The 27,778-nt window shown below is 40.1% G+C and overlaps 4 protein-coding genes across 9 annotated transcripts; 2 read left to right on the plus strand and 2 right to left on the minus strand.

The window, feature by feature from the left end:
• Positions 1-1,318: 1,318 nt before the first annotated feature.
• LOC5521775 (techylectin-5A) lies at positions 1,319-12,071 on the minus strand. 3 transcript variants are annotated; one of them, XM_001641507.3, is made up of 8 exons: positions 11,354-11,583; positions 9,063-9,370; positions 8,685-8,786; positions 8,285-8,386; positions 7,940-8,101; positions 6,655-6,711; positions 2,096-2,470; positions 1,319-1,625 (listed from the first exon to the last, which is right to left on the minus strand). In XM_001641507.3, exons 1-8 carry the CDS (start codon positions 11,452-11,454, stop codon positions 1,354-1,356), a joined length of 1,479 nt encoding a protein of 492 aa, XP_001641557.3. In that variant the 5' UTR covers positions 11,455-11,583; the 3' UTR covers positions 1,319-1,353. The 3 variants fall into 3 exon arrangements, with proteins under 3 accessions (XP_001641557.3, XP_048580027.1, XP_032222901.2); XM_048724070.1 differs by lacking the exons at positions 1,319-1,625; positions 2,096-2,470; positions 11,354-11,583 and adding exons at positions 3,910-4,758; positions 5,325-5,711; positions 11,973-12,071; XM_032367010.2 differs by lacking the exons at positions 1,319-1,625; positions 2,096-2,470 and adding exons at positions 3,910-4,758; positions 5,325-5,711.
• A 1,699-nt stretch (positions 12,072-13,770) lies between these two features.
• On the plus strand, positions 13,771-15,992 carry LOC5521672 (haloacid dehalogenase-like hydrolase domain-containing protein 2). Its single transcript, XM_032366989.2, has 4 exons — positions 13,771-13,929; positions 14,182-14,692; positions 15,008-15,071; positions 15,748-15,992. Exons 1-4 carry the CDS (start codon positions 13,835-13,837, stop codon positions 15,861-15,863), a joined length of 786 nt encoding a protein of 261 aa, XP_032222880.2. The 5' UTR covers positions 13,771-13,834; the 3' UTR covers positions 15,864-15,992.
• On the minus strand, positions 15,850-20,949 carry LOC5521777 (cell division control protein 6 homolog). 3 transcript variants are annotated; one of them, XM_048723670.1, is made up of 13 exons: positions 20,700-20,949; positions 19,845-20,003; positions 19,692-19,796; positions 19,324-19,523; positions 18,887-19,050; positions 18,092-18,198; positions 17,810-17,872; positions 17,668-17,744; positions 17,414-17,517; positions 17,143-17,207; positions 16,771-16,991; positions 16,521-16,661; positions 15,850-16,118 (listed from the first exon to the last, which is right to left on the minus strand). In XM_048723670.1, exons 1-13 carry the CDS (start codon positions 20,845-20,847, stop codon positions 16,029-16,031), a joined length of 1,644 nt encoding a protein of 547 aa, XP_048579627.1. In that variant the 5' UTR covers positions 20,848-20,949; the 3' UTR covers positions 15,850-16,028. The 3 variants fall into 3 exon arrangements, with proteins under 3 accessions (XP_048579627.1, XP_048579628.1, XP_032222876.2); XM_048723671.1 differs by having other exon boundaries at positions 19,692-19,786; positions 19,835-20,003; XM_032366985.2 differs by having other exon boundaries at positions 19,692-20,003.
• A 110-nt stretch (positions 20,950-21,059) lies between these two features.
• LOC116604507 (IST1 homolog) lies at positions 21,060-27,639 on the plus strand. Of its 2 annotated transcripts, XM_032366988.2 has the most exons (11): positions 21,060-21,363; positions 21,451-21,525; positions 21,790-21,866; positions 22,401-22,504; positions 22,829-22,916; positions 23,581-23,664; positions 24,105-24,218; positions 24,640-24,822; positions 25,253-25,327; positions 26,479-26,551; positions 26,784-27,639. In XM_032366988.2, the coding sequence occupies exons 1-11, from the start codon at positions 21,360-21,362 to the stop codon at positions 26,957-26,959; spliced, it is 1,053 nt and encodes a 350-aa protein (XP_032222879.2). In that variant the 5' UTR covers positions 21,060-21,359; the 3' UTR covers positions 26,960-27,639. The 2 variants fall into 2 exon arrangements, with proteins under 2 accessions (XP_032222879.2, XP_032222878.2); XM_032366987.2 differs by lacking the exon at positions 21,060-21,363 and having other exon boundaries at positions 21,371-21,525.
• Positions 27,640-27,778: the final 139 nt, after the last annotated feature.

Consider the following 27,778-nt stretch of genomic DNA (forward strand, 5'->3'; position numbering starts at 1 on the left):
TTATCTCTTGTGCAAATGTGCTTAAAATGAATGGTTTATTCCTTAAGTGGGCAAGACAAAAGCCCTTGTCTTTCGGCACGAATAGAATAATGATTGATAGGGTATATATTAATGGTTCCAGACACCGTTGTGCTATATACGATCCTTGGAGTACAGTCCCAAGCTTAAAACGCTGATCTCAATTCGAGGCAAACCGTCTGCAACCAGAGGGAACTTGGGAGTACGTCATGTAAGACCCCATGGTAAGTACGTGAGGGGAGTACCTGTTTATGCGGTCTTACATGACGTACAAACCCCTTGGTAAGACTAGATTTTGCAATTGTTCCAGAGCAAGGCTGATGGGAAATCCATACCTCTTGTCCTTGCCGTTCTGTCTGGCATTCCTGTGGCTGGTCGTGATGTGAGTTTCAGTAGACCACAGGTAACCCGAATTATCGAAAGAGACCCCAAAAGAACTAGGGTCTAGGGCTAGGGTGTGAAAATTCTACTTATTCTTTTGACTCCTAACTATTATTTCCAACAGCTTCGCTATTAAGGTAATTCCCTTGAAATAGTTCTACAACCCAGAATTTTTTTAAACTTGGCATAAACAATATTGAAGGGCTTTCAAAAAATGTAATAAAGAAATGGGGGTACCGATCTCGTTTTCACAACAGAGGGGCGTAGAGATGACGCGTTTTTACTGATCGCGCAAGGAAAAATCCCAACTCTTAGTTTTCAAAAAGAGTGTCTATAGTCTTTAGAAAATTATGTTCTGTTTGTCGAGCTGCCAAAATCCGATCTCCTAAACAATAACACGTAGTAGCTAATGTTCAAAACAAATAACATTTTTAGAGATCGCACTAAAAGACATTGTTTTCGCCACTATTCATACGGTAAAAAGCGCCATTTTGAAGTATTTTTACGGCTTTTAAGAGAAATAACAAAACTTCTACAACCCAACTTTTTTTCTTCTTTCAGTATATCATTTTTCCGTATATATTTAACTATTTGAGCAAATAAAAAATGGGGGTAACCGACTTCGTTTTTCTGTCAAAGCGATTTTAAGTAAAAACGCGCGCCTTTTGCTGTGTTTTCTTGTAAAACTGTGGCGCGCGCACGCATACCGGAAAATTCGAACAAACAGCGCGCGCCACTATGCGCAGAAGTGGTGCGCAGTGCAATTCAAGGGAATTACCTTAAGCTATCGTCTTTACGAGTCAAATAGATCATGTGTCAAAAGTGATGTATTCACCAATTATTGTTGTAGGTAGTTCCAGAAGGATTCTTAAATATGGTCGCTGCTGCCTCAATCCGAAGACCTTTCTTCCCCTTTTTATTTAATCACAGTTTCGTGCTAACCATCTCGTGTAATCACGGTCTACCCGTCCTAATCATCATTTTCGTCTCCATCATAGAGTATGTGTAGTCTTTCCATGACTTCCAGATGACGCCGTCGGCAAAGTGTGCCGGATGTGAGCCGTTCCTGTACATCCCATTCAGACTGGACTCGTGACAAGATTTGTGCCACCACGCACCCTTGAACTCTTGGGTGCAGCTCGAAGCCGCCCAGGCATCGTTATCCTGGTCGATGGTAGAGAACATGGCGCCATTGGAAAACGACAGCGAGTCCCCCGCTGTGCCGGCTGATCCAAGATAGAAAAATTCACAACAAGGAAAGTCACAAATCAACAATATTACCAGAATTCCAATGCGTCTGCAATTTCTGTTGAGATCAAATTCCAAAACATGCAGTGCGCATCTAATTTCGGCCAAAAATCTAGTATCTAAAATAAATAAGGAATGGGCGTTATTCTGGTGCATAAGAACAGTACGTTATACAAAAACAAGTGCCCAGCGAAAGGCTTAGAAATTTTATGCAGAATTAAGAAATGAAAGCCTCGCGTTAGGTTGTTCTTACTTTCTTGTGGTGGGGAGAAGGGGGAGGGGGGGCGTGTGTGTTTGGGAGGGGGAGGGGGGCGTGTGAGGGCCGGGAGGGGTGTAGTTATAGTGGCGCGTATTTTTAATATTTTGCGCCAAAGGGTCACTAATTCGAGATTCGGCGCTGGTTGATTGGCGGCTGGTTGCTAAAAACGAGCATTGACGCCGCACTGACCTGTGTAGATCCCCGAAGTGAGACGATACTTGATCGTTGCGTTACCCACGCTGAAGCCTTCGAACTGTGCGAAACGCTTCTCGCCATCAGCTGCCGTCAGGTCCACCCTCAGCGTGACCGGTGAGCTCGTGAGACGATGGATCTTGTCCAAGCCGAGCCAGAACTCTCCGGACAGATTCCCGAACCCGTGCCGATAGTCACACCACTTCCGAATGAAGTTCTCTTTGCCGTCGAATCGTCGTTGGAGTATCGTCCAACCGCCCCCATCTGTGGATTGGTCACAGTAAACCTCGAAAGGATCGCTCTGGTTGCCTGCATCTATTCGATATACTCCGTCATAGCAGTCGCCTTTATTAAAGAGCTCCAAACAGTTCTCTGAAAGGTCAGAACATATAGACAGTCAGCCCTCGATAGTTACTCTTCGCTTGTACAAGTAATATTATAGGAGTCGGGAGGCGCTGGGCTAACCATTTCTTTTTCAGAAATGGCTGTAGATCTAAAATAAATATTTTAATAAAGCTGATGCACAGATGTTTTTGTTGTTTCAGAGCCTTGAAAATGCACCTCGAAACAGGGAACCTGAGACTCAAGGGTACACAAGCAGACAAGGGTCTTTTAAAAAATCTATAAAGAATATGTAAAAAGGGTTCATAATTACGTCTCCGGGTATCGGTCCGACATATCCTCTCCGTCGTAGATGATTTTATTTTTAGAAAAGTAAACTCTTTTGCGCCGGGATGTACTTCATTAGGGAAGGAAAAACAAGGACCCGACACCCTCTAAAATTTCTCAAAATATTTCAGTTTTTTTTGAAAGCTTCTTTTTAACTTCTCCAGAGGTAGGCCCGCGGCAGGGCTACAACTAGAGGGATGGAAAACCCTTTTATTGAAAGTAAGGTATAAACAGGTAAAATCCTAAGAGAAAATTGTCCGCTAAATTGGTAAACGAACCGCCCCACCCCTCCGCTCGCTCAAATTTCTGGCTATGGGCCCTACTGTCCAATGCACAGAGACCTGAGGCACCCGAGATAACTCCAAATTCTTGCTATGCGACTGATACAGCCATAATAGGTACCGATAAGTGAAAGAAAGAAAACAAAAATAAAAATTGAGCCGGGAACCGGACAAATAAAGATTGAGCCGGGAACAGGACAAATAAAAATTGAGCCGGGAACCGGACAAATAAAAATTGAGCCGGGAACCGGACAAATAAAAATTGAGCCGGGAACCGGACAAATAAAAATTGAGCCGGGAACCGGACAAATACAAATTGAAGCGGGAACCGGAAAATAAAAATTGAGCCGGGAACCGGAAAATAAAAACTGAGCCGGGAACCGGACAAATAAAAATTGAGCCGGGAACCGGACAAATAAAATTTGAGCCGGGAACCCGACAAATAAAAATTAAGCCGGGAACCGGACAAATAAAAATTGAGCCGGGAACCGGACAAATAAAAATTGAGCCGGGAACCGGACAAATAAAAATTGAGCCGGGAACCGGACAAATAAAAATTGAGCCGGGGACCGGACATATAAAAATTGAGCCGGGAACCGGCACATTCTTCAACTCCTCTTCCAGATTAGAGAAATAGACAAAAAAATTTCCATTCTTCCAGACATTTTTTTAAAAGGCAGTATGGCAGCTAAAGCTTTACGGTTAGGCTGGAGATTCCATCACCATTCCGTCGCCAATTTACTGTATTTTCTAAAATATGTGTGGGTGATTCTGATGATACTGCTTTCAAGGGCAACAGCAACAAATAATTGAGATTCTCCGATTTCATTCGAACGAAAAAGGAGAGCTTCACTAAAAATTAAATTATTCATTCATTTATTCATATTTTCGCTTACCTAGGTGTGCCTCAAAAAAGTGTGATGCCAAGGGTAGTTCCTAATAACGGCTAAGGCGTTTTAAGTACATCAACATAATTGTATTTCAAAAAGTAAGGCTGGAAAAGGCAATGTGTGATTCTGAAGTCGATCGTTAAATTGTTGAAATCTTAATTTTTTAAATAATATTGAATGATACATGCTATAATAACTGTATTGAGAATTCTAAAAGAAAACACAGTTTGGACTAAACAATAGAGGCACAAGGGTTTCGACTTCCTGTTGGAAACATAATATAAAGCCAACCGATTCATCGCGAGCCAGCATTTGCTGATTGGAGGTGGTGAGGGACAGATACTGTGCAAAATGGAACAAAGTCCTGCGACGAAGAGACTGTCCTAAAGAAGAGGTTTTCTTGCCCCTCACCTCAACCGTAGCTGCGCGGGTATGACATTGGTATGACCTAGTTACATTCTAGTTTGATACATTTCTTCATATTAAATTACAAAGTTATCAAATCAATCGAATCACATTTTTTTGCAGCTTGAAACACTTTTTATGCTTGGCTATGGTCGGATCATCATCCTTGTTTTCATGTAGGAATATGTGTAGCCCTTCCAGCTCTTCCATATGATTCCATCTGCGAAAAATGAAGGGTGCGATCCGTTACGGTACACTCCATTCAGACTGGACTCGTGACAGGCCTGGTGCCACCATGCCCCCTTGAACATTTGCGCGCAGTGTTGGCCGTCTCCGGTCCAGCCGTCGTTATCCTGGTCATACGTAGAGAACTTGTATCCGTTAGAGAAACAAAGTGAGTCACCAGCCGTGCTCGCTGTTGAGACAAATCAAAAAAGAAAAGCTGAGAGTGATAAACGCAGTTTTGCTCGCCATCAAAAACAAGCACAAGGAACACAGTGTTGCTAACAATCACAGATAAGCACGAGGAACGCCGTGTTGCTCGCAATCACAGATAAGCACGAGGAACGCCGTGTTGCTCGCAATCACAGATAAGCACGAGGAACGCCGTGTTGCTCGCAATCACAGATAAGCACGAGCAACGCCGTGTTGCTCGCAATCAAAGACAAGCACGAGGAACGCCGTGTTGCTTGCAATCACAGACAAGAACGAGGAACACCGTGTTGTGGCGATGCATTTTCTGTCGAATAATGGAAACTCTCTCTTACCATGTTTACCACCATTATAACGTGATCTCCACAAACGAACAATATTTTAACCTGTGCAAGCATATTCTCCCGTCTCTTAAAAGTGAAAAAATCAAGCAATATTCTCTGTAATCATTATTCCTTATTCTTAAAATAGAAGTTGCAGGAAATAGCTGTTGTTCTCCCGTGTTACGTGGTGAAAAGGGAAGAAAGATTTTGGGTGAGATCAACATACCTCCAGCGACATACGTCCCACATGTCAGCGTGTATTTGTCGGTACCATTGCCCACACTAAAACCATCAAACAGCGCCAGCCTCGTCTCGCCATCAGCTGCTGTCAGGTCGACCCTCAGCGTGACCGGTGGACTCGTGAGACGATGGATCTTGTCCAAGCCGAGCCAGAACTCCCCGAACAGGTTCCCGAATCCAGAAACGTAATCATTCCAGCCTTTTTGAAAATTCACTTTGCCATCAAAACGGTTTTGGAAAACACCCCATCCCCCACCGTCAGTTCCCTGGTCACAATAGACGTCAAAAGCGTTGCCTTGGTTACCAGGGTCCACTTTGTATATTCCGGATGTCGTGACTCCATTCAAGTAGTGCGCTTTGCAGCTCTCGCGAACTAGAACAGAAAAATCATAGTGTAGCGTCTAAAATTTCTGGTTTAGCTTATTTTAAGATGTTGAAATTGCCTTTATTTTAGCTATTTACACAAGAAAATTAACGATTAACAATTATTTTATTTTATTTTTAGCGCGATAGCTTTCGTTGTCTCACCTTGTGACGTCACTTTGATATGTGACCAAAGAAAGAGCGAAGTTTTCAAAGAAGACTGCGACACATGTTTCCTCTACAGTCTCCAAAAAAACGGCTTGTTTTCTGCGATTATGTTAATTACAGAACTGAAAGTGACCTCAGCTTCGCTTTTGGGAAATAAAAAAATGATAACAATATCGTTGTATTGATTTCCACGTCCCTTCTATTTCGTCTTGTATTTTAATAAGTTTTTTGAGTAAATTATTCTCTGCCGCCGCCTAACACTCTAAAGTTGCTTCGTGTAAACATTAGAACATCGTCATCATATGAAGAAAACGTTGTCGTTTTGGGAGTCTGGTAACGAGGAAACTTAGTTTCTTTTCAGGGACCTTCTCAACTAAGTAAAGATGGTCACAGTAACTGTTTTTCTCTACTGGTTACAAGTCATAAAGTTTACGAAGCCCCTGGGGTACGCTCACCTTAAAAATTACAAGAATCAATAAGTTTTTTTCCAAATAAGGAATATATTAGTTTCCTTATATGGAAGTGACCGCGTTTGCCAAAAACGACAATTTTGGGCTCAATTTTCTTGATATGCAATGACGTCACTTAAAGCAAAAATATGCTGACGTCATCAAAATAGTTTTTGTTTGGAGTTTCAGTTTAGGCAGTGCCTAATTCTATATATAACACGATAATGGTGGGCCAGCCAGTATAAGTAATATGTGATGTGTTTGTGTATAATATCATACGGCAGGCTCAAGTATCACGTGATATGGCTGGTTACCACGTGATACAGTGCGCTTTACCTGGTACGGGTGTCGTTGGTGCTACCGTAGTTGGGGGTGAAGACGTCGGTGCTATGTCTGGAAAATAAATAGATATCCCATAATAAAGATCTCCACACGAAGAGAAAGAAGGAAAGATAGGGAAAAAAGAGTGAGTGATTAAGATCTACCATGTCCCTTCATGGATCCTACATGCGGGACGCGAGGTGCTTTGTCATAATAGATAGTAAAGGCCCTTACATGCGGGACGCGAGGTGCTCTGTCATGTTAGATAGTAAAGGCCCTTACATGCGGGACGCTAGGTGCTCTGTCATGTAAGATAGTAAAGGCCCTTACATGCGGGACCCGAGGTGCTCTGTCATGTTAGATAGTAAAGGCCCTTACATGCGGGACGCGAGGTGCTCTGTCATGTTAGATAGTAAAGGCCCTTACATGCGGGACGTGAGGTACTCTGTCATGTTAGAAAGTAAAGGTCCTTACATGCGGGACGTGAGGTGCTCTGTCATGTTAGATAGTAAAGGCCCTTAAATGTGGGACGCGAGGTGCTCTGACATGTTAGATAGTAAAGGCCCTTACATGCGGGACGCGAGGTGCTCTGTCATGTTAGATAGTAAAGGCCCTTACATGCGGGACGCGAGGTGCTCTGTCATGTTAGATAGTAAAGGCCCTTACATGCGGGACGCGAGGTGCTCTGTCATGTTAGATAGTAAAGGCCCTTACATGCGGGACGCGAGGTGCTCTGACATGTTAGATAGTAAAGGCCCTTACATGCGGGACGCGAGGTGCTCTGTCATGTTAGATAGTAAAGGCCCTTACATGCGGGACGCGAGGTGCTCTGACATGTTAGATAGTAAAGGCCCTTACATGTGGGACGCGAGGTGCTCTGTCATGTTAGATAGTAAAGGCCCTTACATGCGGGACGCGAGGTGCCGCGAGGTGCTCTGTCTTGTTAGATAGTAAAGGCCCTTACATGCGGGACGCGAGGTGCTCTGTCATGTTAGATAGTAAAGGCCCTTACATGTGGGACGCGAGGTGCTCTGTCATGTTAGATAGTAAAGGCCCTTACATACGGGACGCGAGGTGCTCTGTCATGTTAGATAGTAAAGGCCCTTACATGCGGGACGCGAGGTGCTCTGTCATGTTAGATAGTAAAGGCCCTTACATGCGGGACGCGAGGTGCTCTGTCATGCTAGATAGTAAAGGCCCTTACATGCGGGACGCGAGGTGCTCTGTCATGTTAGATAGTAAAGGCCCTTACATGCGGGACGCGAGGTGCTCTGTCATGTTAGATAGTAAAGGCCCTTACATGCGGGACGCGAGGTGCAATTTTCCAGTTTCTCGCTCATTGTATCCATTTGTTGTTTCATGGACTGAATGGCGAGTATCAAGTCCGAGATTTTGTTGACTTCAGAGTTGATTGACGGGATGGAACTAGTCTGATTATGGATAGCTTGTACCTCAAGGGAGCCTGCAAAGACAAAATAACAAATTTACTGCTACGCCATTTCTAGGAAACTTTAGTAGGCGGCATATGCAAGTCCAAATTGGGACTGATATTGCGACGATATTTCTAAATCCTTAGCGATCCTAATAGCTCATTATTATAGTGATTGATCAACCAAATAATTCGATATGCTCGCTAAATACTTACTGGCACAGGCTGGCGGGGCGGCTGTGGTAGGAGCTGGAGTTGTTGGAGGCTCGGTCGAAAATGGGGTTGAGGGTAATCCCACAGACGGTTGGCATTTCACGTCTAAAAAAAAGTTTATACGTACAAATCAGTACTGCATTCCACAAAAGACCTTAACAAGAATTTGACAACTGTGTTGTTTGTCGCTTCGATATTTTTTCAAGGCAAGATGGTTTGTTCTAATCATTCCTTTGGCCTTGACTGTGCTTGCATGAATGGTGATTAGATAAGAGAATTTGGCTTGAATTTTATTCTGGAGATTCTTTTAGCGACCCTTCAGCACCAGTCGGCCGGTCCCTAAAGCGAGGCAGTGATAGCTACACTGCTGACATCATTAAGGCATGCGCGACTAGGTACTCACCGCTGGAGCCTGTGCAGACGTAAATGGAGATCTTCATTTTGTGACTGGTGCAGTGACCACCAGACGTAGCACCGAGAGACAACATGGAACCATCACTAGTCCCTGCACACCACAAACCAACAATCAGATACATTTGCTTATTACTAAGCGCATTCCTTACCTATCTCCCCCTTTAAGGGTCTTTTATGGGTCGAATCACCACATTTCCAAACTTACCCTTCTTCCCATTTTACAGACTCTTATTTCCAGGATTTATGTGTTGCTGTGACTTTCTAAAGCGTGTAACGCAAGCTCTCGAGTATCATTTTCTATATACTTGTCCTGCTGTACCTGCGTACCCAGGATTTGCTGAGGGAGGGGTGAGAGGTGCATACTAACCGATAAAGTAGTACTCTTGGCCCGGTTGGAACTCCAAGCCTTCGGGTGTGGCGCTAAATTGCTGAAACACCATTAGGAAGCGTTTCAGGGTCAGCGGTGTGTCGCAAGTAAGGATGCGTCGATTTGAGGATATCGACGTGTCTACAGAGCATGCGTCATATGAAGTCTTATCGACGATCCATAGATTCTCGTAGAGTTTTCCCGCGGGGACGCTGTTCTGGGCGTTTGCGGGGACAAGGGCGTCATTAGGACAGAGGAAGTTGATGCTTGACAAGGGGAGCACGCTCATCGACGCACCGCCTTCAAATCTACAGTGCAATAACATTTAAAATAACATTTCAAAAGTTTGACGATTCAAATCAAATCATCACAACTGGTATGACTAGAAACTACCTACAAGCTGTAGAATAACTAGGTGGTATGACTAGAAAAGTACAGACAAGCTGTAGAATAACTAGGTACCATGACTGGAAAAACTATAGACAAGCTGTTAAGACGCGTACCCAGGTTTGGCTGAGGGGGGTGGGGGGGGGGGGGGGTGGGGGGGCGCAGTCATAGGTATCATAAGGAAAAAGCATGGTATTTGAATATTCCTTAATAAGAAATGACCCACTTTTTTGCCTACAAAGGACTAATTTTGTCCAGCTTCTTCGTCTCAAGCACATTTTCGCATTGAACACATATCTCTGCATTTTATTGATGTACTTTAAAGGCCTGGCTAAACTAGGCGACATGTCACCGCGCGATTAATGTCGTCTGCATGTCTCCATTAGCCACCCAAAGAGACATTGTAGCGCGCCACAAAACTTGTAGCAGCGACATAAAAAATATTTCTCGGATATTTGAGAGTCATTTTCATGAAGCGCTTTACAAAATTTGTCGCGCGCTACATGTTTTTGGTGGTGGCTAAACTAGGAAATATTTAGAAGATATGTCGCACGCTACATGTTTTTGGTGGTGGCTAAACTAGGAAATATTTAGAAGATATGTCGCGCGCTACATGTTTTTGGTGGTGGCTAAACTAGGAAATATTTAGAAGATATGTCGCACGCTACATGTTTTTGGTGGTGGCTAAACTAGGAAATATTTAGAAGATATGTCGCGCGCTACATGTTTCTGGTGGTGGCTAAACTAGGAAATATTTAGAAGATATGTCGCACGCTACATGTTTTTGGTGGTGGCTAAACTAGGAAATATTTAGAAGATATGTCGCGCGCTACATGTTTTTGGTGGTGGCTAAACTAGGAAATATCTAGAAGATATGTCGCGCGCTACATGTTTTTGGTGGTGGCTAAACTAGGAAATATTTAGAAGATATGTCGCGCGCTACATGCTTTTGGTGGTGACTAAACTAGGAAATATTTAGAAGATATGTCGCGCGCTACATGTTTTTGGTGGTGGCTAAACTAGGAAATATTTAGAAGATATGTCGCGCGCTACATGTTTTTGGTGGTGGCTAAACTAGGAAATATTTAGAAGATATGTCGCGCGCTACATGTTTTTGGTGGTGGCTAAACTAGGAAATATTTAGAAGATATGTCGCGCGCTACATGTTTTTGGTGGTGGCTAAACTAGGAAAAAATAGGAGACATGTCGCACGCTACATTTCGCGCTCGCCTAGTTTAGCCTTTACGGTACAGGAAGTCAAAACATCGAATGGTATAACAATCGCCTATTAGCTACTACTCTTCCAGGCTTTATAGAGACAGCCAATCAAGTTTTTGTTGATTGTTTACACACTTTTACAAACAAAACATTGCACTACAGAGATATTTTTATCAAAAACATACAGCGTATGTAAACAGATCTATTACTGAATGACAGTATGGTATGTAAATTCGTCACCCAAGTCATGGGTGAATAGGAGCTGATGTCACGAGAATTAGTAGAAATTCCGTATAGTGTCGCGACATTCCACGACAAGTCGTATTTCAGCGAACGCAATAAACTATCTATAAACTTTGCTAAATAACTATTCAAACAACTTGAAACGCTAATCTCATAGTTGCCTTTTTTTTCAAAGACGGCTTTTTTTCAAAAGCGAAGTGATCAATTCATTTTTTCTATCTTGCGTATCGTAGTTGGATGTTCTATCACATTTTAGAAATAAAATAACTAGGTGGTCTGACTGGAAAACTACAGACAAGCTGTAGAATAACTAGGTACTATGACTGGATAAACTAGAGACAAGTTGTAAAGACGCGTATGTTGGATGTTCTATCACATTTTAGAAATGAGACTTGTTATAACATTATACTCTATACTAGGTAAAAATCATATGCTCTACTTACAATGGGTTTCTTGAATCCCACATCAAAGACGGATAAATAATCGAGCTGTGAATTCCAGCGATGGAACACAGCAAAGTCAGCAAACTGGGCAGCGTACCCATACCGTCTTTGTAACTCGTTGCACAAAAAGTGGAGAAGCTTAAATGCTATGCTTTTTTGTCAGCCGGAGTATAAATACCTTTTCGCGTGCGTCTCTACGGGGTACAGCACTTTACGGAGGTTTTTCGCTTGATTTATTACAAAATGCGCGACAACAAAGGCAAATAAGTGGCTCGCGAAGACAATACCATGAGCTCACATACCGAGAAGAGAGCTTATTGTGCAATTTGCATCCTAATAGGTCTACCAAGTCAAGAACTTGTGTGTTAGTCAATTAGCAACTCTCTCCTACAATGACATCCGTTGAAAGAATATTTTCGAACATCTTACTCAAGTTACATTTTTATAGTGTGAATCCATTAATTGGCCCATTATTACTTCTGTTGTAAATATAAACATGCAAAAATAAGCTGTGCTTGCTTAAAACCCTAACTCAGCAAAGCGTCCTTTTCATGTCCAAGAGTTAGGACCATTAATTCAATGTTATTTGTCATCAAAGCTCAATGGGAATACTCATTACCTGGACTATTATCTGGAAAATCATCGTTTATGATGAACATGCTTGGAAGGGCATTTCTGTGTATCTTGGCAACACTTTTAATAGCCTTTGAAGCCTCATCAAATAGCGTTACCCAGACAACATTAGTGGCAACGCCTTATGAATCCAAACTTCTATAACCCATTAACACTTCTATAACCCATTAACACCTCAATTAACAATCAATTAGATCAATTAACTAAAAAAAAATACAGATACCTCCCCCCTGTTTTTTACAGCCGATCAAAGCCAAACACCGCTGCACCTAGTCAGCGGTATCCAAGCTTTCCAACAGTTGGTTCCTTGTCGCTGTGTAATGCGAGTACAAGTTGATGTTGCTTGTATTTTTGGATATTTGCAAGCAAAGGTTTCATGGGAATTTTTCTTGTTTGGCTTAACCTGGATGAGATTTTTTTCTAATGAATCATCACAGCTCTCTTACTAAGGGACCGGAACATTAGAAAAGTGAGGGGGGGGGGAGGGGTGCTGTCTTTTCTGAAATTTATTCCAAAATCATTGTTTACACTGCTATTCTTGATTCTGGATCTGTATGACCTGGAATTAATTTTTTTGGCTTTGGGAAAAGCTGTCTGACTGTGGAGAGAGGCGTGTTGACTGGAACTCCCCTCGTGAATTTTACCACGGATCCCCCAGAATGTTAGCAATCTGTAAAGGCATCAAAATGGTTCCACAAGCCTTCAAGGAGTGGACATTGTGTTTTTAGGCCATGAAAATGGACCTGGAAGATCAGAATAAAGGTATCTATTTGTGTCTTGAGCTGTGTTTGCTAATCTCTTTCCCTTTCTGAGCGTTTCGTTGAGCGTTTCGTTGAGAGGGTCGGTTCTCCTAATTTTCCTTGTTCGATTTAAAATTTGTCATAGAACCTGAGCAGTTATTTGGCAGAAGAGTAGCTGCTATATCACCTTGGCTGGAAGCATATCTTCAAGACCACTCATCCCTTAGGATGCCAGAGTATCGTTGTTTATTTTGCATTTATCATTTTTTGGGGGGTTGTGGATACTTCTCAAGGCCGGCACAGGACGGTGTCAATGGGTTAAAGACACAACTGCTAAGTACGAAAATGATTGAGATTGCTACGATTTTATTTCTTAGTAAAATAAACGGCTCATCTCCATACGTTTATTATAAGCTAAAGTTCTTGCATTGCCATAGCAGGCGTCAAATTATTGGGGGGGGGGGGGGGGGGGGGCACGATACAGAAACAGTAAGAAAACATTTGAAGAAAACTTTATTGGTCATTTCCTTATATTTGTAAAAAAAATATGGGGGGGGGGAGGGGCACGTGCTTCCAGTGCCCCACCCCCTGCTACGGCCCTGTTTTATTTGGAGCCTTCAATCGCAGGCTCATCCTTCCGTTGTTATTATCAGAATTATTCACCGTAAATGTTCTATTACATATTAAAGGTCGAAAGAAATCTCATAAAGTTTTCTCTGATATCAATAAATCGTAAAAAATCGAAATCGCATGGATTTCAAGGGTCTCGGGCTTGTCCTCGATGGTTGGACGATCGTCCGTAACATCGTCAAGGCAAAATAATTAACCGTTTTTATGCATCTAGAAATTAAGGACGACCCCCACCCTCCCCCCTTTCCCTTGAAATCCATAAGGTTTAGATTTTTTTACATTTTATTGACATCAAAGACAATTTTATGAGATTGCATTCGACCTTCATTTTTGTAATTATTTACGGGAAAGAATTCTGATGATAACACGGGAGGATGGTAAGCCTGTGCTGCTTCAATCAAACACAGAGTGAGCTGACGGGAAGTCTTCACTTGGATGGTCCGTCCCCAACGGGTTACCTGTGGTGAAACGAAGCAATATGGCGGCATGCATCCGCGGCGTCCTCGTTGATTTGAGTGGCACGATTCACATAGAAAACTCAGTCATCCCAAGATCGATAGAGGCTCTCAAGAAGTAGGTCGAACAGAAGGGTCCGTTTTATATTAATAAAAGCAGTTTTTCCACTTCGGTCTCCACTACGCGAAGTATCGTTGTGTTGGTTTAGCGAAGATATCAAGCTTAATATATCTGGCGTTGGGATGTATAAACGAATTTTAATACCTCAAATTTTAATAGAACCTCTCAATATAAAAATGAGCCTAACATACACTTCCAGCTTATGAGCGATCAATAAATCCTTTTAATTGTATGTTTTCTTTCTTCTAGGCTTCGCCAGACAGGACTTCCTCTTCGATTTGTCACCAACACAACTAAAGAATCAAAACTATCACTTCTACAAAGACTTACAAAGATAGGATTCGATATAAAGGCTGACGAAATCTTCTCCTCACTCACCGCCGCAGTAAGGCTGGTTCGTACGAGGGAGTTACGACCGTTGTTGCTTCTCCAGCCAGATGCCAAAACAGACTTCGCAGGGATATCCACAGATAACCCGAATGCTGTGGTAGTGGGCCTCGCCCCTGATTGTTTCAACTATGAGACTCTAAACAAGGCATTTCGGCTATTACTAGATGGCGGAAAACTGATTGCTATTCACAAAGTCCAGTACTACAAGAGGTCGGATGGACTTGTTCTAGGCCCGGGACCTTTTGTATCTGCCCTGGAATATGCTACCGATGTCCAAGCAGAGGTGGTTGGCAAACCACAGGCTTTGTTCTTCAAACAAGTTTTAACAGAAATCAAATGTGACCCAGAGTGTGCTGTCATGATTGGTGACGTAAGGAAGCCAACCACTTCTTCTATGTTTTGATGTTTTTTTTTCACTAAGGCCAATCAGGGGTATGGTCAGATATGTAGGGGTAGAGGAGGGATTTTGGTGGTTTGAAACTTTGCCTGTGATGTTTTTTTTAGAGGGGTGGGGGTGATTTTCTTTTTGGTATGTTCTCTGGATTTTGCATTACCAGGAAGTTGTATAGCCCTTTTCTGTAAGTGGGAGAAACAATGATGTACAGTCACATTTCCTGATGCGTGTTTGTGCACCTAGCTATTCCCTCTAGTCTGACTATTGTAGTCTAACTAAGTCTTACTTCAGGATGTTCGAAATGATGTGGAAGGGGCTCAAGCTGCTGGAATAAAAGGCATTTTGGTCAAAACTGGTAAGACATGACATACAAAAGGCCAGGGTTTGATATGTGAAAACTTTTAGAAAACTGTGGAAGAGACATCGAGACGTGGACGGGAATCCAGAATAATGTTATACACAAGATTCCGCTATACAAGGGAAAACTCCTACCTACCCCGAGCTTAACTTAAATTCAAATTTCATATTCTAAATTAATCAAACATAATTCCTGGACCTGTCCACCTAAAATGTTTCTATTGTAAAATAATATTTTACCAAGCTGTGTGCACTCTAAAATACAGTACTGTATGAGCATTTTCATCACAGCTTGAAAATAATTTATACAGATGAGCTAGATTATGGATAAAAATGGTAGTGGACAGCAAATCACTTATTAATCAATCTCACAAATGCCTGTTACCCGTGCAAAAATAATTTGATTCCAACCGACCAAGGCTAAGAGATAAGCATTTTAAACAGTAGACTTAAAATTTGTTACTGCTAATGTGGCAGTGTTTTAATTATAATTGCAAATTCTAGCCAAGAAGGAACTTTTCCTTTTATAGCAAAACCTTGTGTTTACGAGTTTTCAGTTATTCACAGGAAATGTAATCTTATTTTCCAATTATCATTCCTTCATTTTCAAATCATAATACTACAGTATGTGTGTTTTGTTTTCTCTCCATTCATTTCAATTTATTCTCTTGAAGGGAAATACCGTCATGGAGATGAGAGCAAGTTATCTCAACCCGCCTTTGCGGTGTGCCAAGATTTTTTAGAGGCAGTTGAACTAATAATTAAGCACACAAAAGTTTCTAAAAGATAGTTTTATTGTAGAGAAATAACATTGTATGAATATTCATAACTTATTTTGTAAAAATATTTTAGTAATTGTGTGTATAGGAAATTATTTACAAGAGCAAAAAAGATTAAAAAAGAAATATTTTACTTAAAATTTCTGTTTGTTTGCCAATAAAGATGGTGACTGCTATTATCTGCCAGCATCTTGAAGAATTGCTGATAACAAAGTCTTGTCTTGTAGAGCAAAATCAACTTCATTTTCATCAATTTTGAGTGATACCTATAGAAACGAAAATAACAAGGCATTAATGGACAGAATTCAAATTTTAATTTTACCTTTAACTTTTAAAAAAATAATAATAATATGTGTACTTTATTATTTTCCATTTTTTTTAGTAACTAAGTTAAATGTTTCTTGATTTCTTCAATTTGTCTGAAAGACGCTTGAGCAGTGAAGTCAACTCTGATTCGTCGCTGTCTTTGGCCATCATTTTTTGGGCGCATTTTTTGCCTTGGATACAATGGCCTTTCAAAGTTCCCCTTAGCGATCATTATACAGTGGGTTTCACCACCAGTTTCAGATGTTATATGGTTCAACCATGTTTATTGACTGTGAAAAACCTGACTTATTTCATTGACTATGATGTCATTTCTTGTTCTAATTATAATTACTGACATATACCTTGATCATCCTCATTTCCTTTGCTTTCTTCAGTGTGATAATCCCTCTGGTCTCCAGTAGTTTACACAGAGCGATAAAGTCATCCTGAGTCACCTGGTTCACTTGCCGTTTCTTGCACACATTGCTGTAAGTCTCATGGAGCTGTAAACAATAAATAATTTGAACACTATCAATAATCTAATCTAAGGATCACTCAAACTGCTATTGATCATTCAAACTGTAAATCTTCTTAACCTTCTTAACACCATACCTTCCCCAGAATGACTTCTTTGACTTTGCCTTGCTTCAGCATTAGAAGTAATGTGCAAACAAGTAACTTTTGCTGCAATGGGATGGTGGGCTGACTTCCGGACGAGTTGGCCATTATACGAGAGCCGTATACGTCCGATACCACACTGGCAATATGTCCCAGGCTCACTTTTTTTGCAGTAGGAGTAGGACTGCTTAATTCACCCTTTGTCTGGGCATTTTCTAAAGAAAGGAAGTTGAAAAATAGATTTATGACATTAATCCTGAAAGAGATATGTCTACAACATAGTTTTACAGTAGTTCAGGTGAAGTATTGCTGTTCAGTCTAGAAAATTTGTTATTTATACAGCACATTATCATTGTCGTTACTTACCATATTTTGTGGGTTGGAGGATGTGCTGTTTTCTGACATCAGATTCAACAACTTCTACAGCACGTCTAAAATGATAAAACATTAATCACTGTCCTGCCTATAAGGCCATGCTTTAGTTTTGTTTTAAAAAACGCCCAAATTATTTTTGGTGATTTGTGAGAGAATAAATAAAACAATTTGATTCCTTCTAAAATAAAATTAAAAGCAAAACAACAAGAAATGTTTACCAAATCCACATTCCCAGCTAACAGGTGAGATCAAGTTTGTCTACCTGCAAATGTCAAGAGCCTTTCGTATGTCTCCTGCAACAGCAGCAACTTTTCTTGCACAGAACTGGATTGCTGGTGTGTCTAAAACTGGAGTCTCGCCCTCAGTCTTAAGAAAGAAAAATAAAAAAATTAACCACCTCTATAAACAGCAATAAGCATACTGTACTACAAAGATGGTCTATACTTGTGTGTTTTTTGAGCTTTTAAAAGAATGCAGTCTCAACTCTGTGAGCAAACTGGTTATTGTGTATCCTACCTGTGATATTCTTTGTTGAAGAATGGTGCTGATCTGATTTCTTGTGTAAGGAGGAAAATTGAGCAGTTCAGGTTTACCTAAAAAAGTAACGTCTCATATCAAAAACTGTCAGACGCACCTATAAAGGCTAGCTGCTACTTACATTTTGGTCTTGCTTGCAGTCTCGGCAAGATTCTGTCTGTAAGATCTAGGGCATTGGCAATTCCTTAAGAAAAAAAAACAATGCAACATCAGTCATCAACCTATTCAAATTGAAAAATTACTATATACAATTACTGAAAAAATCTGTCAAAATTGTGGGTCTCCTTTTATGCTTGAAAAAAAAGATGGGTTTAGTAGAGCTTTTGCATTCTTCTCCATTTGATCATATTAATAAAATAAATAATAATTATATTAAATCAAGAAAGGCACAGCTATCACTGACCTATCAACACAAGTTTAGACTTTGGAAGTGAAGGCCATTCAAACATAGTGTACAACACATCCCTGTTTTTCGTCTCTAGTTGGTCCATCTCATCTAGGATTAAGATCCTGAAAACACACATATTAATTCAAATGTGGGAAAAACTATTTGCTGTTTTTTTTTATTCACAAGACTGACCTGGGTTACATGTTTCCAGGGGCGTCGGAGTGGTCCCAAAAGTGGGAGGACGAAAGTTGGGGGGGGGGGGGGTTGGGTGGGTAGTGGTTTCATAGGGGAGAGGAGGATGGAGGATAACCTAAGTAGAGGATAACCTAAGTAGAGGATAACCTTAATAGAGGATAACCTAAGTTGAGGATAACCTTAGTAGAGGATAACCTTAGTAGAGGATAACCTTAGTAGAGGATAACCTTAGTAGAGGATAACCTTAGTAGAGGATAACCTTAGTAGAGGATAACCTAAGTAGAGGATAACCTTAGTAGAGGATAACCTTAGTAGAGGATAACCTTAGTAGAGGATAACCTTAGTAGAGGATAACCTAAGTTGAGGATAACCTAAGTTGAGGATAACCTAAGTTTAGGATAACCTAAGTTTTTATGCACTTGATTTTAAAATGTTTAAAAGATTTGTTGTTGGTCCCTTTTGTACTTTTTGAAACCCTTTTGGTTAAAAAACATTCATATATATAGAAACATCTGCTCAGAAAAGTTGGGAGGGCGTTGCCCCCCACCTTCAAAATTGAGGGGGCTGGCGCTCCCCCTGCCCCGCCCCTTCTGCTGCCCCTGGTTTCCTGTTTACCTCATTGGGCCTGGTGCTGTGAACTTTCTCTCCAGAACTTTCTGGGCATCTTTGGTGGCCACTTTTTCTTCTATTCCTAGCTCTTCAATTATTTTTGCAAAGATTGCATGGGAATGTTGCAGGGACATACAGTTGATAAATGTTACTGGGCAATCACTGACCTCCTACAAAAAAGATTGAATATAGAAATTAATTCATGAGTGTAGGCGTTCATAGAAGCGTGTGTGATACACAGGTGTAGAAAGGGATAAATCTACAAAACAGTCTTGTAGGGATGAAACTAAATATATCCAAAATGCAGTTATCATGTTCTATACATTTGACTCAATCAGCTTGTATCTGCACTTCCAAGATATAATATGAAGATAAGCTTGGCAAATTTATTAAATAACATTATGGAGCTTGTTTCCAAGGATCTATTCCTGAATCACATTTACCTTCATGTCTCTGATGACCATGGTAAGGCAGGCAGTCTTGCCTGTTCCTGGTGCTCCTGAGATATACAAGCTTCCAGGCTTTTTTTTCTGTACATGTTTCTCAAGGAATTTTGTAACAGCCTTGATCTCTGTATCTCGACACAGGATATTATCAGGTGCCCCAGTGTGCAATGCCTTTTTGACTGCACTATAGCACTGGCCTATAACAAAAAAAAACAATATTTATCAGAATATATTCTATAAATAAGGAGATAATGCAATATATATGGGGCTATGTTGGTGTAGGGTTATTTCAGTGACCTCACAATAAAACAAATGGTCACCTTGGAATAGCTTTATTACCATTAAAACTAATCAATTTTTCTTACCTTCAGCTCTTCCAAGGGAAAGTATGCATTTTGATTGAGCAGGAGTTCTCATGGCTGCACCCTGAGGTGTCCTAATAGTAGCTTGATTTGGTGTCCTGATAGTAACTTGGTTTGGTGTCCTTACAGTAGCTTGATTTGGTGTCCTGATAGTAACTTGATTTGGTGTCCTTACAGTAGCTTGGTTTGGTGTTTTTGTAGTTTCATGATCTGTTTTGTCCTGTTTAGAAGTCGGTGGTGTATTTTCTGATACTTCTTTGATTTCCACGGATTTTCCTTTGTTATTTTTCTTTTTTTTCGGTGAGACGGATGGAGCTGGGGAAATAAAATATTGTCATATTTTGTCAGGGTTTTGTATGGTCAGTAAAGAGAGATTTAGATTAGGATATTTGTTATTTTAACCGTAATCAGATATGTTGTTAACAGAAATATAAGTTTGTTAAAGTGATTTGTTCCCATGGCAAATGCAGGTTGCAGACAATAGCTGCAATAATTGCATGTCAAATTTGCATACTGCAATTTTTTTGTGTGTGCGTGAATCTCTACCGCTTTTGGCAAGAATGGCATTCTTATCTATCTTTAGCTTTAGTTTTCTTTAGCTTAAAAACCAGAAATAAATAAGCTTACTGACTCAAGTTCAGTGTTGCATTATGCAGAAAATGGCGAAAGCGGTAAACAAGCTATGACTTTTGCTTTCGAACGGAAATTTCCGAAAAAAAAAACATAACTTGAAATAAACTAAGCAAATTACTTTATCGATCATGGTATGAAAACTCAAGGAATCATAACCTGGAGTTCAAAATCACTCGTAGCATGCCTCTTCAAGATCTCACTTGCACACAGCCAGGCCAAATCTCCGATCACAATCGCATTTAGTGAAATAAAACATGCTCTCAAAATATAACACTAGATGTTTTTTTTAGGATAGAACGAAGGATACTAATATCCGAAAACTAAAAAAGCAAAATACATTCAAGGACATCAAAGTTACAAGACGTGAAGTAAAATTACCTTTGCTTGTTTCACTTCGTTTACGAGGCGAACATGTCCCCAAAGCTTCTGTCTTCAAACCGCCTGTTTTCCCCTGCGAACGTGTTTTACGGCGAGGAAAATCAATAGTAGGTTGAGAAAGGACACTGCTTCGAGTTTGACGCGGCATATTTTGTGCTTGGTTCGGTTGAAATGACTCAAATTCGGTCGATTCAGGAACTAGTGATCGCCGCTCTCGAGGGAGATTATAAATGCATCCAGTCAAATGATTTCGCGCGCTTTTCACACTTCCGCGGGAAAACTGCTCAACCAATCAGAGTAGTGTAACCGGAGAACTCTGTACAGCGGTTTTACCGATCCGATTGTAGTTCGGAAGCTTCCGTTTGCTTTTTGACTCAAAGTGGTCAGAAATTCTTTGTCTTTATTGAATAATTTGCTATTTGAATCCTCACGCTGGCTATCAAGAGGAGGTTTATATAGTCTATTATGACTCTTAAAAGCCTATTAAGGAAAAATAGATAAACAGAAACGAGAAAGGATTCTATGGCCAAACCGTGGTTAGTCAATAAGCACTCGGGCTTTATGGAATCCGCGGGGGTGGGGAGCGTTTAGTTTGTTCTTTTGGTTCTAAAAGCGTCGCATTACATCAGCATATTCGGTAATGGCGGATGACTTGTAGACATGGGTAGGTAAATTTAGCCATGATTCTCGCTGGTTTTATTTAGTATAGCTGCATCATTCGAACGGTGAACACGAAATATGGTTCTTTCAGGTTTTGCAAAGCAGAAATTGAAGACAAACCTACGATTAGCCATCAATCGGCTAAAGCTTTTGGAGAAGAAAAAGAGTAAGTTTGTTAAAACACAAAATATTTTATCCTGTAGACGATGGAGATGTAGTATAGAGGCCTGATTTATATAGCTGCTTCCCATAATCGCCACAAAAAGTAGATTTCTTGAAACGCTGTCGGGCAATAGACGCTATTTGCATTGATTTTTACGGTGAATTCTTTCGAATCCCCCATGGAATTGCATTAGTTGTCCACAAAAAAATAAAAGCATCTTATTCTTTTTTCCCCAAAATGTGAAATACTCTCTATTTTACGTTTTAGCTGAGCTTGCACAGAAGGCAAGGCGAGAAATTGCCGACTACCTTGGAAATGGCAAGGATGAGAGGGCGAGAATAAGGGTAAATACATCAGTGTCAAAGTTTCCCAAGAAACGAAAAATCAAAAGACAATGAATTGTGCACCTAGACTTGCTCTGGCAATTTCCTCCATTATTTTTTTGTGTGCAAAGCAAGTAAAAATAGACTTATACTAAGGATGGGTTTGTCAAGCTCACATGCTTTTGCACTGTAAAAGGGGCAAATTGAAGCTGATTGAGTTAGTCGAAGGCATATTTTTAGTATTTTATGGGAGGATAAATTAATGTTTAGGGGGTCATTTCTCAAAATTGACTCAAAAACACACTAACTTCCCTGTTAACTTGTGGCAGCTCCCGTTAACTTACCAGGAATCACTTCTAATGTGAAAATGGATACCAAAAGATGGTGTTCAAACTATTTCTATCTGAATTATAGAACAATATTCATCTTAAATTTACTAAGTTGAAATAATCCTAACAGGCCCACTTATTAGTGGTACTTTTGAGAAACGACCTCCAGTGCACACTCCCTTTGAAATGGGTGTTGGAATGATTATTTTTTATCTCTGATCTCAAGGTGGAGCATATCATACGAGAAGACTACTTGGTGGAGGCTCTAGAGTTGCTGGAGTTGTACTGTGACTTGCTCTTGGCGAGATTTGGTCTCATCGAAACAATGACGTGAGAGAAAGCTTTTGTTGTTTTTATGTCAAGTTCTGAAATGCTATCAGCATGACATAGAAACTGGAAATACTTGTTTGGCACCATGTTCCAAATAAGCAAACCCATCTAGTATAAGTACTTTTTAAATTATTAAAGTTTATATTTATAATGGTAATTAAAAACAATATTATAATTGCTTTTTGTGGTATTATCATAAAAGGCTCCAATCAGTGATTAAAAATCCTGTAAACACCTTGGGGGTTCGAAATAAGCATAAGGTAATTGGGATTTATAGTATAGTGAGAGTGTGTTTGGTGTTCATTATGTGTTGTTACCCTTTAGGTATTGCGACGAGGGAATGATTGAGTCCGTGACAAGCCTTATCTGGGTTGCGCCACGTCTTCAGACAGATGTACAAGAATTTAAAGTTGTATGTATTAGTTGCATAGCTTTGACCTCATATAGAAAAAAAATATCCCTGACAGTTTAACAATCTAACTCAGATCATAAAAGGGAGACATTAATTACACAGTAGAACCCCACTAACTTGAACTCTGAAGGGAAGCAAAAATCAGTTTGAGTTAGCAGGGAATTCAAGTTAGCAGAGTAAAAACGACTCAAAATTTGGTTCAAGGCAAATCAAAGTTAGTTCGAATTAGCGGGGAATTCGAGTTAGCCAAGTTCTATAGTTAGCGGGGTTCAACTGTACTGTATATTAATGCTATTTGATACTTAATAAGCAAAATATGATATACAGTACTGTATAGTAGTTACTGTTGTAGCAGATAGGGTTTAAATGTCCTGTTGTGTAGACAAGTGAAAATATGGCACCTATTATAGGTAATTTTTGGCTGAATTCCCCCCCCCCCCCCTCCAAGAATACAGGAATTGAAGTCCTTTGGGAAACAGAACAAAATACCTTTAAAAAAAACTTTAATCAGGTTTGGCACACACACCAATGTCATTGGGTGAAAAAAAAACCTTTTTGCAAAAAGCTAGAAAAACTTCCTATTGGTGATAATATCTCCCCTATTTGATGGTATCCTGTGTGATGGTACATATGTTGTAATGTGCTTTTTCTTCTTTGTGATTAGATTGCAGAGCAGCTTGGTTATAAGTTTGGCAAGACGTTTGCTCATGAGGCTGCCACCAATTCTAATGATACCGTCAACCCACGGGTAAGGTCTGTTCTCTATTGTTGGTCTGAACTTGATTTACTTTAGACAGTATACACTATAATAGTCGTCTAGTTATTTTTGTCTGTAAGGCTACAGTAAATGCTGTTTTTTGTATACTCTTGTCAAAGGCAAATACCAATTGTCAAATGAGAGCTTTACTATGAAAGATACTATGGATCTCATCTTATGATTGCAGGAATCATCTTCTATGGATTGCAGGAAAATTTAGATTAATCACATGTTGTTTGACATCTTTATTTTTGCAAAATAATCAATACTACATGAGCCGCTTGAACTGCCACTTGCTGTTTGTGCTGACTACCTTTCTTTGAAATATATTTTTCTATTTCTGTATATTCAAACTTAATGCTATAACCAATTATGCCTTTTTTTCATAAGCCAGTTGATTCCATATTTTAAATTATTTTTTATAATTTCAGCTTATTTTAAAACTCAGTCCCAAACCGCCTCCAAAGATTTTGGTAGAGAGATATCTGATAGAAATTGCAAGGAGTCACAATGTTCAATTCGAACCTGATCCACTTGTTATGCTGGTGAGTGTAGCAGTTGGGGGTTAATGATTGTGTATTTAGACTGGGTGTGTGTGGATAAAGACAATGTTTTAAGACTGTTTCAAGTCCACATCCCCTTGTTCAAACAACTCCTACTCAAGGAGTGCTGTTTCCTAAAGTGGCAATAATGTAGGAAAAACATGCATATTTAAAATAAATGATTATGTTTATTAATTGTTTAAATTTAGCTATAATTACCGGCTCAAGCCCTGTACGATAACTTTTGTATTTCAATAAAAATTCAATTTTTTTATGTTGTATTGTTTAAAAACTCACACACTCTGTGAGAGTGTTGCTGTGTGAGTCTGTCCAATAACTTTTTGTGGGTCCAACTTTTATCTAGACAAATTTAATTAATGTTCTACCACATAATTCAACAATTCCTTTTCTTGTCTCTTATTAGGGAGATGATATTCCTGACCCCAGTGACTTCAAGGGCGGAGGTGGTTCTGGTGGTGGCGGAGGGATTGGATTTGAAGGATATGGAAGTAATCTAGCAGGCAGTGCCACCATGAATAACTTCCCCAGTGTCCCAGGAATGGCGGGGGGCAACCCTGCTATGGCGTACCCCCCTCCTCCACATGCTGTGAGTATTGTTCAAAGTTCCCTAAGGATTGTTAGGCACTGGTGATTAGCTGTATGCTGTAACCTACTTATTATATGGTGACAAGGACAATATGAAAGATTCATACAACTTCTTGACAGTAAAGAAGGGGCAAAACCTTTTTGATTTTATTAAAATTTGTATTGATGGTCCTATGCTTTTATTTCAGTTGGTTATTGTGCTGTTGGATAAGCTCCTTCATTTTCTCTCTTTCTCCATTTGTTTAGTCAATTCATGCTGCCATTTTATGCTTACCCATTATACCAAGTCACAAAATGTATCTGCTAATCAAGCAAGTAATTGAGATGAATTTAATAAAAAAGGTTAATTAATTTTTAGACAAATGGTATAGATGAATATGCTGTTTCATAAAAAAAAAATCCCTGATCTTCACATCGGATTTCTGTTATAGGGTGGAAGCTTACCCTACCCCCCTGGGGGCCCGCCATCAGGAGGACCAGGAGATCAGTACCCTATGGACAAAAATGTAAACTGACAAAAAACACACTACTCCCATTCTTCGGCAAAAATGTAAACTGACAAAAAACACACTTCTCCCAACCTTCGGCCAAAATGTAAACTGACAAAAAACCCACTTCTCCCAACCTTCGGCAAAAATGTAAACTGACAAAAAACACACTTCTCCCAACCTTCGGCAAAAATGTAAACTGACAAAAAAACCCACTTCTCCCAACCTTCGGCAAAAATGTAAACTGACAAAAAACACACTTCTCCCAGCCTTCGGCAAAAATGTAAACTGACAAAAAACACACTTCTCCCGACCTTCGGCAAAAAATATACTGTAAACTGACAAAAACATGCTTCCCTCAACCCTTGGCAAAATGGTAAACTGACAAAAAACATAATTACCGAATTTCGCCCCACCTTTGGCAAAAAATGCACAGTAAACTGATTTATCCTTTTTAATCTCCAGCTAAAAACATACTTCCTCCAACCTTTGGCAAAAATGTACAGTGAACTGACAAAAAACGTACTTCCCCCAGTCTTTGACAAATATGTACAGTAAACTGATTGGTACTTTTAAATACTGTGCGACTCCTGAAAAAAACTCATATAAAGCCAAAAATGTACAATGACTGATCCTTTCAAATATCGTGCGACCCCAGTTAAAAACATACTTCCCCCAACCTATAGCAAAAATGTAAACTGTGTTAACATCCAGGGAAAACAACAATCTTTCCCCAACGTTTGGAAAATGTTAAGTAACAAAGACTACATTGCTGAACTAAAGATTGACACGTGGTAGCCTGCTTGCTTGCGGTACTCGGTGTCATCATCGCGGAAAACCCCTTCCGTTCGTTGATTGGGCGCCATCTTGTATTTTAAGCCGCGTGGCTCCTGGGGGAGAGCGCAAAAACGTATGCAGGGCAGGGGGAAAGGAGAGACAAGAGGGGGTTTTCCGCGTTTTCCGAGTACCGCCTGCAAGCAGGCTACGTTGATAAAGATTGACACATTGATAAAAATTCCAGTTGATTTCAATTAGAGCATGTAGTCTTTGCTGCCTTCTCAGGCACTATGTAAAAACACCAGAGAATCATACTGTTTCACGACTTGTCTGGCTGTTCAGGACTGAGAACCCCTATAACTCACTAGTTTGGTTGATGTTTGTGTATTTAGACACAACCTGCATCTATGCCGCCAGCGTACCCAGGAGACGATCTCCCAAGAAAAGAACAGCCTGGGCCTCCAAGTAAGTACTATATACAATACCAACGTTTAAGGTAGTCATTTCGAAATTTTATTGCATCATTTACCCACCAAAATTAAATGACAACTATTGCAAAAGTTTTGATGGCTAGTATCTCAAAACTTATCAACATGGCGACTTGGATGCGATACTGAAGCTGGTTTAAGCGTCATATTTAATTTGTTTTAAGCGTCATAATGATTCTGATATATATTGAATAGAGACTATCTTGCAGCTTCAGGCCAACAGTCCGCCCCGCCGCCATCAGCTCCGCCGCCCACCTTCCCAGACCTCCCCCCAGTGCCAACTAACAGCCTACCATCCGGAGGCCTGGGTAACAGCGCGGGCGGAGAGGACGTTGACTTTGACGACCTGACACGTCGGTTTGAAGAGCTTAAAAAGAGAAAATAAGAGATTTTGGGTCTTGACGTTTTTGTATTTGTGAAATGTGTTTTTACGTATAATTACTACAAATTTACTGTTAGTAAAAATGTAATTACTGAACTTCGATGAATGGAAGAAAGTTTAAAAGAAATCAGGCGAAATCTTTTAGCTCGAATGGTATATACAACGATTTCAGATAAAATACTCAAAGGAATTAGAAGGAATAATTGCCATTTTTTTCATATTTTTTTTGAAGATTCATTTAATCTACGATTATTGTAAAAGTAACTCGGAAGCCCTTTAATTTTTTGGTTTAATTTGCGTTGTGAAATGGCCCTAAAAGTACAATCGATCCCATTGATGTTGTCCATGAAAAAAAAAGAAACTCACAAACTAATTAAATTTTCAATGACCCTCGCGTGAAACATTTGTCTTGTTAAGAGAGAAAAGCGTGTATCAAAAAAGGCGAAAAAAAACCGAATGTTTTATTTCTTATGCAAGCAAGTTTAATACTTTAATGTTTTCAAATGAGACACTAGATTTTTGAGAACTTTTCAATGTATATTCGCTTCAACCACGCGGCTTTAGAGAACCACTGCTAGTGGAAATGTTGGCGCCATGAGGTCGTCCAGGGTAGCATTTGAACTCCTGTTATATACTGTACCAACCTTTTAATAAAAAAAAAAATAAAAAAATCAGCATGATAATGTACTGCTCATTTTCACCAACTGTATTAGAATATTTTCGATTCTCAAGAAATGCGATACAGAGTTTCTTGCATCGCTGAAACCGCGATCCATTAATCCCGGGGGGTTGGTTTATTATTTGACCCTGGGAGCTTTCGGT

This window comes from Nematostella vectensis, chromosome 2 (assembly GCF_932526225.1).
Source record: "Nematostella vectensis chromosome 2, jaNemVect1.1, whole genome shotgun sequence".
Taxonomy (NCBI): Eukaryota; Metazoa; Cnidaria; class Anthozoa; order Actiniaria; family Edwardsiidae; genus Nematostella; species Nematostella vectensis.